Genomic DNA, 13,949 nt, shown 5'->3' on the forward strand with positions numbered 1-13,949 from the left:
TATCATCTAATTAAAAGCAGAACTATAGTTTTTGTTACAAATTCAATTTTTTGGATGAGAATTCATAATTTTAAATTTAAGCATTTTGGTAAAAAATGCAACTATTTGGTTCAAAATGAACGTTTTTGTTTTGAAAATTTAACTCTTTTGCTAAGAATTCATGCATTTTGTTTGAGATTTAACTACTCAGGTATAAAATCTAACTGGTTGGTTTAAAAGTAACTTTTTTGTTGAAAATTCATACTTTTGGTCTCGGAATTCAACTCTTTTGTTTTAAAGTGTTCTTTTTAGTTTGAAAATGCAAATTCTTCCGGTAACATTTTTTTAATCATTTTAGTTAAAATACAACAGTTTGTTTTAAAAAATATGTTTGAAAGTCTTTCTTTCTTGAAAATTCAACTCTTCTTTTGACAATTCATCTTTTTGTTTGAAAACCCAACTGTTTGGTTAAAAAGTTATCTATTTTGTTGAAAATGCAACATTTTTACTTTAAATCATGGGCAGGATATTCTGAGTGACATCATCACTCAATTAGAATTTCATTCTAAATATATGTATATATATTTTTTATTTACTGTAACTATTACCTGATTCGTTTTAAATTAAATTGTTATTAATGATAAATCCAACCATGAGAAACAACCTAATTATAAAAAATTCGATAAATTAATAATTTAAAGTTCCGCGCGCAAAATCCAAAAATAAAGTAGTTCAAGAATCCAGTGGTTCCCCGTTCCAGACGTTCCAGCTGTAACTACCCTAGTCAAATATAATTGTCATCTTTATCACGTCGTCATCAATCATTAGGCATGTCATGAGTTATTGAAATTGTGTTATCAGATAAAGTGCAACGTGAATTGTCCCAGAAGTTAAAATTTTAATATCTTGTCAGAAAATTTAATTTCTCTATCCGGAACCAAGTGTTTTTATTCGTTAAATCTCAGATTGCAGGTCAAAATATCGGTGTTTGTCTCACGCGTCACACGAATTCCAAGCGCAGTTTCGTAAGGATATGTAAAAATAAACATTTTATAACGGCTCGAAGGCTTCGTGAGATATTGTTACATTTTCCGCAACAAAAAGTTCAACGATTCAAGATGAAAAGCACGTGGAGAGATAGAGATAAGGTATGTTATTATCGTTATTATAATGCACTACTACCTATAACCATATCATTAAAACTTAACCTCTAAACTTCAAAACAAATATTAATTCCATTCAGAGAAAAATAATTAATTCTTCACCTATTTAAGCGTTCCTTCCATGAAAAAGCTAATTTCATTCTGAATTTTTAAAATTATTATACAAAACCTACCAAAAATATTAATTTCCTTTTAATTATGTATATAGTCTTTTCAACCATTTTTCTGTTTTATTGTTTGTTTAAAGATTCATAGTTTTAGTTGAATCTGCAACTGCTTGGTTGAAAAATAGTTTTTTTTTGTTGAAAATTTATATCCTGAAGATGAAAATTCAACTTGTTTGTAGAAAATTCAACACTGGTCGAAAAAATTCAACTATTCGTTCGAAAATTCAATTTTTTTGCAAATTCGTCTTTTATAGTTGAAAATCATTTTTTTTTTAATCCTACTGTTAAATTGAAAATTAATTTGTTTTTGTTGAAGATTAATAGTTTTAATTGAAAATTCGACTATTTGGTTGTAAAATAACTTGTTATTTGAAAATGTATAATATCTGGTAGAAAATTCAACTGTTTTGTAGAAAATCAGTCTTTCTTCCTTAAAAATTCAACATTTTGATAGAAAATTCAACTAGGATTCGTTCGAAAACTCACAGTTTTGTTGAAGATTCGACTGTTTTGTCAAAACTTTGATTCATCTAAATAAAAACTTATTATTTTTCAATGAAAATTTAACGATTCCATTTTTGGTTGAAAATTGATATTTTTTAGACCACAAATTCAACTATTTGGTTAAAAATTCATATTTTTTGGTAAAAATTTAATGTTATTGGTTGAAAATTAAATTGTTTGGTTGAATATGTATGCATTTTATTGGAAATTTGTCTTTTAGTAGAAAAATATTTTTTTAGGTTAAAGATACTACTTTTTATGTTGAAAATTAATCTGCTTTGGTTGAGTGGTTTATAGTTTTAGTTTTTGTTTTGTAAAAAAAAATTTCCTTTAAAATGCAACAATTTGGAACCGAAACCAAATTTAACTCTTCGGTCGAAAATTCGTGATTTCTAAATTGAAATTTTTTTTTTATGGAAAGTTAATTATTCCATTTTTTGATAAAAAGTCATCTTTGCTAGACTAAAAATTCTACGATTTTGCTGATTCATAATTTTAGTAAAAAATTCAGCACAGATTGAAAATTGAACTTCTTTGTTAAAATTTCCTTTTTTTGCTACAAATTAATTTTTTTTTAATAAAAATTTAATTTTTGCATTAATGATTAAAAATTGATCTTTTTAGTTAGTCCAAATTTCATTTGGTAGTTAAGTTTAAAGTGAAGTAAATTAATTTTTAACAAAAAAAAAGAACGAATTTTGAATCTTAAAAAGAACTTTGAAGAAAGTAATAAACTTTCAGCAAAGAAGTTGCATTGTTATCTAAGAAAATTAATTTATTTTTAAGCAATAAAATCGTATTTTCAACAAAATACTTAAATCCTCAACGAAAGCAGATTATTTTTTAACCAAGAAAATTGACATTCTACCAAAAAGACGAACTCTCAAATAAATGCGTGAATTTTAAACCAAAGAGTAAAATTTGCTACCAATTTGTTGAATTCTCGAGCCAAAAATATGAGTTTTCCAACAAAAAAGTTGATTTTCAACCGAAACAGATTAATTTTTAATCAGAGAGTAGCATTTTTAACCAAAAAAAGGTGAATGTTCTACAGAAAGGGATACATTTCCAAATCCAAAAAGAATTTTTTATCCAAGAAAGAAAAAAATTTCAATGTAATTGTTAAATTTTCCAGCTAAGAAGACAAATTTTTAAAAAATGTTGAATTTGCAACAAACTAATTAAATCTCTAATAAAAAAAGAACCGGAAAGAGAGAACTATCTACCATAATTAGTTATATTATATTCGAGGCTTGAAATTCGCCAAAAGTAATAAAAAATATTATTTTTCTATATAGGACTTTACTAAATTTTTGGTTGGTGGCGAAACAACCAAACGACATTTAGTCGAAGCCCTTTTCACTACAAAAACAAGGCAGTACACACCCTTACCTGGTTTCGATGTTGACATGGATGAAAAGGAATATTATCAGCTACAGCAAATCATCAACTGCGACGAAGTTTACCCTAACATTTTGATCGGAGATGGGTAAGTAATTTATATTAATTAAAAAATATTCAAATACTCAAGCAATTTGGTTCAGAAGCTAATTAGTAATTACACTTTTTTTTATTTATTTTACCTTTAAACATATTTTTAAACTTCTGTAAAGTTTTCAACATTTTTAAAAATATTACAAATTTCAAGATATTTTAAAAGGGTATCAAATATATCAAAGGATTTTAGGTAATTTCTATAAAACTGTAGGCAGTAAATGAAATGGAATTAAATTTTAAGAGAATTCTGCGCATTTTATGGGTTCTCAAAGGATTTCAAAGATTTTAACATTTTTTAAGGATTTTCAAAAGGTATTAAAGATTTCAAGATGTACGGAATTTTATAAGATTCAAGTGATTTTAAAATGATCGAAGGATTTTAAATAATATAATGTATTTTAAGTTATTCCTAGGACTTTCATGAGTTTTTAATGAATTTCGTAGAATTATAGAAAATCTCAAGAGATTTGAACATTTCTAAGGAATTTCAATTGATTTCAGAAGATTTCGAAGATTTCAAAAAATCTTATAGGATTTCAAAAAAAAAAATTAAATGCATGGACTCATAGATTTCTAATATTATTTCAGTGAATTTGAACAGATTTCAGAAGATTTCAAAAAATCTTACAATGTTTAAGAAATTCATAGGATTAAAAAATAATAATTCATGGATTTATGGAGGTTTAATAGATTTCAGTGAATTTTAATCGATTTTAAAGATTTCAGGGTATTTTAAAGCTTTTAGAGTTTTCTAAATTATTTGAAGGGATTAAAATAAAATGCAATAGTTCGATAAATTTTAATTTTTGATTTTGTGGAATTTCAGGGGATTTCGAAGAATTATTGGAAATCTCAAGAGAGTTGAACATTTCTAAGGAATTTCAAATGATTTCAGAAGATTTAAAAAAATCTTAAAATGTTTAAAAAATTCATAAAATTTCAAAAAAAATGGATGCATGGGTTTCTAATAGATTTAGGTGAATAACAGATTTCAGAAGATTTAAAAAAATGTTAAAATTTTTAAAGAATTTATAGGATTTCAACAAAAAAAAATTAAATGCATAGACTCATAGGTTTTTAATATTATTTTAGTGAATTTGAACAGATTTCAAAAGATTTCGAAGGTTTCAAAAAATCTTACAATGTTTAAGGAATTCATAGGATTTCAAAAAAAATGAAATTCATGGATTCATGGGCTTCTAATAGATTGAAGTGAATTTTAATAGATTTTAAAGGTTTCAGGGTTTTTTAATGCTTTTAGAGTTTTCCAAATTATTTGAAGGAATTAAAATAAAATGCAATAGTTCGATACATTTTAATTTTTGATTTTGTGGAATTTCAGGGGATTTCGAAGAATTATTGGAAATCTCAAGAGATTTGAACATTTCTAAGGAATTTCAAATGATTTCAGAAGATTTCAAAAAATCTTTAAATGTTTACGGAATTCAAAGAATTTAAAAAAAAATCATGGATTCATGGGTTTTTAATAGATTTATTTAGGTGAATTTTAACAGATTTCAGAAGATTTAAAAAAATCTTACAATGTTTAAGGAATTCATAGGATTTCAAAAAAAAAATTTAATTTATGGACGCATAGGTTTTTAATATATTTTAGTGAATTTGAACGGATTTCAGAAGATTTCGAAAATATTTAAAAGTTCATAGGATTTCAAAAAAAAATGGATTCATGGGTTATTCATAGATTTCGGTGAATTTTAACAGATTTCAGAAGATTTCAAAAAATGCTTCAATGTTTAAGGAAATCATAGGATTTCAAAAAAAAATTAAATTCATGGATTCATGGCTTTTTAATAGATTTCAGTGAATTTTAATATATTTGAAAGACTTCAGGGGATCTTAAAGCCTTTAGAGTATTCTACATTATTTCAAGGAATTAAAATAAAATCCAATATTTCGATAAATTTTAATTTTCGATTTTTTGGAATTTCAGGGGATTTCGAAGATTTCATCAATTTTTAAGAATTTATTGATGATATTAAATATTTCAAGATGAAGTACGGTATTTCACAATATAAAATTGATTTTAAAAATTGGACAGGATTTAACAAAAGTGCAGTGTATTTTAAATGATTCCGAACACTTAGAGATTTTAATGCAATTCTTAGAATTATTGAAGATTTCTCTCAGTTGTACAATATTTAAGGCATTCAAAGGATTTCAAAATAAATTAAAAGATTCCATAAAATAATATGATTAATTTCCATAGATTTCAAGGGATTAAAAAACATTGGAGATGTTTCCAGTTATTTCAGAGGATTTTAACAGAATTCAATGGTTTTCAATAGATTCCAGTGTATTTTAACATACTTCTAGGGATTTCAAACATTTTTAAAGATTTCAAGGAATTAAAAAAGACATAAAATATTTCGAGGAGTCTAAATTTTGTCTATGTTTGGTCACTTCGTGAATGATCACCTGAAACCGATTGCGGTCAAATTTTAGAACTAAATTTTATTTGTTCTATAATTATTTCTTACGTTTCTAGATTCGATTCATGTCTTTTAAGAATAATAAATTATTATTCAATTTTTGTTTAATTTATCTTAAAAATAACGTACTATCGCCATTTTTTACACGTCCACGTTTTTCAACAATTTTTTCTGACTTGATAAAAATAATTTATTATTCTTAAAATACACGAATTGAATTTAGAAATATAAGAAATAATTATAGACCATTTGAAATTTTTTTCTAAAGCTTAACCGCAATCGGTTTCAGGTTTCATGAAGTGGCCCTGTGGAATTTTCGGGACTTCGGAGCATTTTGATGGGTATTTTAGATTTCGAAATATTTTACAAGATTTTTTCGACTTCTATTAAATTATTATGGATTACCCCAGATTCAAGGGATTTTATAATAACTTCATGGTATTTTTCAAAACTCACAGATATTTTAAAGATTTTAGAGTATTCAAAAAAACGCCAAGCAATTGAGCGAAATTTTGATATTTTCAAGGAGTTTCAAATAATTTTGGTTGGATTTAAAAAATTTCTAAATATTTTTAAAGGATACCTAGGATAGCAATGATATTAAAAATATTTCAAGGGATTCTGGCGGATTTCTTGATAAGTTTAGAGAATAAATGTTTCAAAGAATTAGTAAAAAATTGTTTTATTTTTAGCACCTCGACTTAGAAGTTATACAATTCCATTCCTCCTTATAAATTTTGGAAATTATTGTTTTAAAAATATTTAAAACCTTATATTAAAAATTTCCCCGCTGCCTGGGCACATTCTCATAGCGAGCGCGACAGTTGGTTCTCGCGCTTTGCGCTCGATTATGCATTTATCTCGCGCTTTGTCTTTGTATTTTTCCCACATTCGTGCAAAGAGCTTTTAAAATCAAAGGTCAATGGATCAAGAACTGTAATTTTGTGATTATGAACTCTCTTTTGTTAAAGCTCTTTCGGCTTTAATGAACATATTCTCATCACGTGTCTCGTGCTTCGCACTCGATTTTGTCAAAAATCTCAACTTTTCTACCTGATGCTCAATACTTTTATATAAAATATAATACATTTTTTATGTAGCTCTGCCTGTTACTGCTCATTTAGATATTGAAAAATAAAGTACAAATTGTATTTATCATGATTACTTTATTATTTGTTTCTTATTTCGCATTAAATTTTATTCTTAGCAGCGCTAAAACATGTATCATTTCAATTAATAATATGCACTAAAATTGAAACATACTTATTCTTATTGCTTTGCTTTTATAATTTCTTTATTTATAATCTTGTTTTTTTTATGATTAAAAGAAAAACTACGCTTCCTTTAAAAAAAATAATCTTAAAGAATTTGTGAATCTTTTTTGGTTGAATAAATTTTGTCTCATTTATTTTCATGGCATGTATCGTTTTTACACAAATTTATTTTTTTTATTTTCAATATTGTTTTTTACAAATAAAAAAACTACTTATCCTATAAAAAAGTAATTCATCACAAATTTGTAGATCTTTTTTAGGTGACAATTTTTGTCAATCTATTTCCGGATTATTAAACACTTTTTTCTGATTCAGGAAGCCTCAAAACGTCGACATTTCATGAAATCCGCGAAAGTCAGTTTTTACATCAAACTAATGCCATCTTATTATGGATGAGAATATGAAAAATTGATCTAATAATGGATTTTTAAATTTGTATTTTTTTCATGTTAGGAAATAGAAATCCAGAGACATTACGCATCTCTGTATTTTCCTGTATCAGACACCAAAATTTCCTTATCCTACTTATTGTATGATTCAAAGTAACTCATTTTTTTAAACCGGGAGAAATCACGAATATTTGCCAGAAGAAAGCCGGATGTCGAAAATTTGAAAAATAGTGGCCACCCTAAATATAGTGCATTAAAAAAATTCCAAGAAATTTAATAAAGTTTCAGTGAATTTCTTAGGATTGTCAAAAATTGCAGGAGATTGAAGAATTTTCTCAAGAATTTTCTATTGATTTCGTGAGATTTGAGGATATTTCAAAGATCTCAAGAAATTTTACAATATTTATTGCAGCATTTTTGCTATTTTCATTTGAGTTTGACTTTATTTTTTTGAGTTGCTTTTGCGCAATATACATTAAAAACTAATTGATTTTTTTATTTAAATTTTTTCCAGGGAGACTGCGAAGAATAAACCCTACCTGATAGATAGATTGGGAGTTACACACCTGTTGAATTGCGCCGAAGGAAAAAAGTTTGGATTTTGCAGAACAGACCGAGAATTCTACAAAGACACACCGCTAAAATATCTCGGCCTTCCTGTTTTGGATGTGCCACATTCAGACATAAGCCAGTATTTTTTTCCCGCAGCGAATTTCATCGATGATGCTATAACTTCTGGAGGTAATTTTTGAAATTGAGTACAATATTTTAAATACAAACCTACCAGCATTCAACATTATTTGGCTGTTACAGGGTATTTATTATTATTTATTATTATTATTTTTATATTTATTATTATTTATTTATTTACTTTCAAAAATGTTCATTTTAGATTTTTATTCTCAAGCTTACATTTTTAATTTTAAAAAGTTTAAATCCTTTCTTGAAGAATTGAACAATTAAAAATTAAAATCCTTTGAAGTTGAACATTTTTGACAAAAACCCTTTTTATTTAATAAATAAATAACAAATTTTTTTGATGGATCTGTACTTTATGCATTAAAGAGTGAACAAAAAGGATTTGACAAAACGATTTTAAATAAGTTCAAAATTTAGGAATTTCTATATTTTAACGTTAAGAATTAAACGTTTTCAATTTAAAAGTCTTAATCAGTAGAAAAATGTGAACGTCTGACTGCAACTTTATAAACTATTTTCAACTATGTTTCAGTTTAAAATATGAAATTTTTGAACCATTCAATTTTACAGTTTTGAATTACGAAAATGATTAACTATTGAATGTTAAGCTATATTTGAATTTGTATTTAAGGCAAGCAAATTGAGACCAAATATTTTTAAGTAAAGAATTTTAAACTGTATTGTTTGACATAGAAAGCCTGGAATTGTTAAAATTTCGAAGAGTTTCTAAACTTTGAACGTTACAATTTGAATGGTTGTATTTGAAAAATGTTTAATTTGTAAGTGAAATTCTTGAATTTTGATGTATAATTTACAAAGGAACAAATTTATTATGCAAATTTTTGAAAAAGTTACCTTAAAATCTTCCAGAATCTTTTTTGACAATTTCGCAATTCCTTTAAAATCTTTTTAAATATTCTCTTAAAATAATTTTTAAAAATTAAAAAATAGTTTTAATTTTCATAGGTATCTTAAGAAAACGTTTTTATTCTTTTGAAGTGTTTTACAATTCTTAAAAAGCTTTTAATCTTTTGTTTAAAATCTGCAAGAATCTACATTATATTTTAATTTAGACTATTATTTCAAGTGTAAAATTTCTACAATTTGAAGGGTTACCTAATAGTTGTAGGAAAAAATGAATTAATTTTGACAGATATTTAGAAGTTCCGAAAAAATTTTTTATTTGAACAAATTGTTGATTTTTAAAGATTTTTAAATAAAATGTTGAAGCTTTTTAAGGATTTTTAAGCAAATTAAAATTAAATAATAGAATTTCTAATTCAAAAAGTGTTCCTTTAAAAAATATCAATTTCTAATTTTATCTCGCTAAAAATTCCTCAAAATGATATAATTTGTAAAATTTTATAGATCACTGATTGAGTTTTTAATTTAGAGAATTAAAAACGATAGCGTGGATTTATAAAAATATATCAAAATTAAACATTCAACAGTTCCACTTTAAGTGCTTTAATTTGCAGCTCAGTTTTTATGACCTCAAATGGAAAAATTTTTAGCTTCAGTGTTCGATTTTTTGATTTAATTGGCTGGGAAAAACGTTTGTAAACCGGAATATAATTTATAAATGAAACCTCGATGGGTTGCTCACTTAAAATATTTCACAAATATGTCATAAAGATTTCATCCCTTCCAAACTATTTCAGGGAGGTTTCAAATGTAATTGAAATTAAAATACATTTTTATTCATGAGCATATAACATAAAAATCTTCCCGCCTCGCGGGCACAATCTCGTCGCGCGCGAAGTTTGAATCTCGCGCTTCGCGCTCGGATATTTATTCTTTGCATTTGGAATGCTTGAAAAAAACTTTATCAAAAAATCTCTTTTAGATGGCAGTATTTATATGCGTCTTCATATTCTGAATTGTCTAGCTAATTAAGTATAGTCAAAGATTAAGTTTCTCAAAGCTCTGTAGGCTTTGAGGTACACATTCTCATCGTAACACTCGCGCTGCGTGCTCGATTTCCGACAGACATTTGTAAACATGTTTTGTTAAATCTTTTTTTTTCTCGTAACTTTCGTCGTTTTTCCACACATTTATTTTATTTTTTTTTCAACGTTATTTTTCACGAATAAAACAAAAAGTACGCTTCCTATCAAGAAGTGATTCTTAACGAAGTTGTAAATCTTTTTTGGGATAACCATTTTTGTTAATTCATCTTTTTTCGTATCCTACATAGTTTGTCCACAAAATGGAATTTTTTATTTTCTATTTTTTGTGCAATCAAAATTTGAATTTTCGATTTTTGAAGAAAATCCAAAAATTGGTTATGATAATCTTTTAGGTCTTTCAAAAAGAAATGTTTTTCTTCTCTTGACTTTTTTTCATATCGTGCGTTTTTCGGCTTCAAATTTTAATTTTCGGTTGATTAAAAAAATTTTGAAAACGCTATAACTCTAAGAATTTTCTTTTTATCGAAATAAGTCATAAGGATAAATTGTTTGTTCTTTTTAATACTATAAATATCCGTACATAAAATTTTTAAATTCAGATAAAAGTGTTCTCAAAAATTTTCAAAATGCGCCCACTTTTTGAATGTTTATCAGAAATGGCTGGTTCACGAACTTGTCCTTTCTTTTAGGACCTAAAAAAAGTGTGCCAAAGATGAATTTGATTCGTTCATTTTTTCGAGAGTTATCGTGTTTACGGCCGGACGGACAGACACAGACGCCATCGTGAAAACCTGATTTTCGGATTCAGGGGGTCTCGAAACGTGGAAATCCGTTAAAAAAGTGTGATGCCAAATTTCCGACAATTCTAATACTTTCTCAATCATAAATGATGAGAATGTAAAAATATTTAAAGAACATTAAAAATAGTTTATTCAATCATTCAAATTGTTGAGATAAAAAACTATTTTTCAGAGACAAAAATATAATATATAATTTTATAAAAAGTCCAAGATGTAAATATAATCAATGTTTTAACATCTTTGTTTTAGACTTAAAATGATATAATGATAAAAGAGAGCAATTAAAGAAATTAATTTTTTTATTCTTCACTGAATATTAAATAAAATGGTTTCAAATGTAAATTTAGTTAAATTAAATTAGAAATACATTATATCCATGATATATTCATAAGCGAGAGTATTCACATGGTAAGTTTAAACTTAGTACTATTCAAATTTTTCTCCTGGATTTTTACATTCCATTAATAATATTGTTAATTTGCTTTCGACAATAAACTTTAAGAATCATATTTTACTTTTCATTCAAATTCAAATCTAAGATATATTCCACTTTACCAGGATTATTTTATGACCATATAAATCATATTTTGTCTTTATTATTCATAGAAAACGATTGTTAAACAATTCGGAAATGTTAAATGAGTAACATTGTTTTAATTTCAAAAAAATTTTTGCATGGAAGTAACGTATTGTTTACTAAAAAATGTAAAAAGTGATTTAGTCCCATTGCTTTCTATGTAAAAACGCTGGAGATATTAGGAACTAATCAACTTAGGACAGTTGCGGGGTCAAGTTAAAATCTGAAATATGGAGAAATGCACAGGGTTGATTGAGACTAATCACAATTTTAATACTTTGCAAATTTCGACACTATTTTTTCAAATTTGTGGCTATTTTTGATCTCTAAAGTGAGTCCGATGCCTAAAAAAAATGAAAAACTAATATACTTATTAATTCTGTTTATATTTTTAGGAAAAGCATACGTGCATTGTCTAATGGGAGTTTCTCGAAGTGCGACCTGTGTTCTCGCCTATCTCATGATCAAAAAAAACATGCTGGCTGTCGACGCCTTAAAAACGGTTCGTGAACATCGAGACATTCATCCAAACGAAGGTTTTCTTGAGCAATTAGCAACTCTCGATAATCAGCTGCGCCGATCAAGGCTTTAAATTTTACATATTACAGCTTGAAAATCAAAAAGTGTTAATTCAATATTAGAAAAATGTAATATACTAATCTGAAAAAGCGAAAATTGCAGAATTTAATTTGTAGAGAGACTGCTGGCAGTCTTATATATTTTTTATTACACTTATTTTCTAACTGTGCGAAGAGGAAACTTCACTCTGTGAATCAAACGTAGAATATTGTGCATTTTTTATTGTGATGGTAGATAATCTATTTTTCTAATTGTAAGGCTTTGTCATACGGTACTAGAAATTAATCTATATTGATTCTCGTCATATTTTATAGATATTCTTAGAATTAATTTTAGTTGAAACGAAATATTTATTGGTAATTTATTGATACTATATTATTTTTAAAAAATAGGGATCTCATTTAAATTTGTATTTCATAAAGAAGTAATTTACGGGTATTTTGTTTATGTTCGAAGTCCTGTTGAAATTTGTTTCCATTTTGAGAAGACAATAAAATAAAGTATTTAAATCGTTGTTTTTAAACCTCCCTTCTTCGATATTTTTACATTATGATGCAAGATTTGTTTGAAAAAATAATTGTGACTTACAGAAATATGGGTACAAAAAATACTTTACTTTAATTTTTAGATTTTACTTGATTAAAGTTTAAAATAAAAAATTTGCATCAATGTAAAAAAAGTTTTATAAAATCTATATGCATTCCTGAAAAATTAAAAAAAGTCAGTGAATATTTTTTTTTAATATTTAGAAAAAATATTTTTCTAGAATTTAGGAAACTGTTTCTTTAACGTAGTTTGTTTCTTTTAGCAAAAATAACTTGATAACGAAGAAAATAATTTAAAATTAAAGACAATTTTGCGGACCCCGCCGTATTCTAACAACATAGATGAATTCTTAAACTAAAAAAGACGAATTTTCAACTACAAAAAAAAATTAATTTTTAATAAAATATTTAAAGTAAAAATCACCAAATATTTGAACTTTTAAGCAATAAAAAGCTCATTTTCAGCCAAGAAAGAACATGAAACTTCTAGGTTAAAAAACTGCGTTGTTAAAAATACATTTTTTTGATTGAACATTCATAATTTTACTTCAAAAATCATCTTTTTGGTTGAAAATGTAATTATTTTCTTGAAAATTTAACTTTTTGATAAAAAATGAATCAACCATTTTGTTGAAAATTCTTTTTTTGTGAATGAAATAGTTCTTTATTGATTGAAATCTCAAAAATTACATTTTTCGTTGAGAATTAATATTTTTATTTATTAAAAATTCAACTGCTTTACTAAAATGTAATTCTTTTGGGGTTTAAAATTAACTTTTTCTTGAAAATTCATATTATTTATTTTAAAATTCAACTATCTGGCAAAAGGTGAGCCTTGTGTTAAAATTTTGATTTGATATAACTAAAATTCTGCAAACAATTTCAAAAGCCTTTTTGAATCTTTTTCAAGAGTTAAGAACGTTATGTTTATATAAACTTGCAAAAAATAAACCTAAATAATAAATAGTAAATTGAAATTTTCATTTTGAGGTAAAAAATGTATTTAAAAAACATATTTTGTTGAAAATTTATCTTTTTTGGTTGAAAATATAACTATTTTGTGCAAAATTTATCTTTTTAATTGAAAATGAATCTTCTTTTTTGAGAATTCATCTTTTTGTTTGAGGATTCAACTATTTGGTTTTAAATTCGTTTTTTTCTGAATCGAATTACATATTCTTTAATAATTAAAATCTCAGCAATTACATTTTTCGTTAAAAATTAATCTTTTTTTATTGAAAACTCAACTACTTTGCTAAAAAGTCTTTTCTTGGGTCTTAAAAGATTAACTTATTTTTAATATTTTTATTTGACATACCTAAGATTATTAAATAATAAATTTAGTTAGTAGTTAAATAGAAAATCGAAACTTTCATTTCGAGGTAAAAAATGTATGAAAAACGCATAAAATTTATT

The 13,949-nt window shown here is 25.6% G+C and overlaps 1 protein-coding gene across 2 annotated transcripts in view; it reads left to right on the forward strand.

Moving 5' to 3' along the window:
- The window catches only part of LOC117168175 (dual specificity protein phosphatase 13-like), a 15,503-nt gene extending 3,208 nt beyond the window's left edge, over nt 1-12,295 (forward strand). Inside the window, exons 2-5 of one of the 2 annotated variants that reach the window (XM_033353622.1) lie at nt 945-1,127; nt 3,112-3,302; nt 7,938-8,164; nt 11,805-12,295. In XM_033353622.1, coding sequence (XP_033209513.1) covers nt 1,098-1,127; nt 3,112-3,302; nt 7,938-8,164; nt 11,805-12,001 — 645 coding nt within the window. In that variant the 5' untranslated portion in view covers nt 945-1,097 and the 3' untranslated portion in view covers nt 12,002-12,295. Of the gene's footprint in view, nt 1-783; nt 1,128-3,111; nt 3,303-7,937; nt 8,165-11,804 lie in introns of those variants that run through there. The other variant, XM_033353621.1, reaches the window with a different exon arrangement.
- Nucleotides 12,296-13,949: the final 1,654 nt, after the last annotated feature.

Source organism: Belonocnema kinseyi, chromosome 2, assembly GCF_010883055.1.
Source record: "Belonocnema kinseyi isolate 2016_QV_RU_SX_M_011 chromosome 2, B_treatae_v1, whole genome shotgun sequence".
Classification (NCBI taxonomy): Eukaryota; Metazoa; Arthropoda; class Insecta; order Hymenoptera; family Cynipidae; genus Belonocnema; species Belonocnema kinseyi.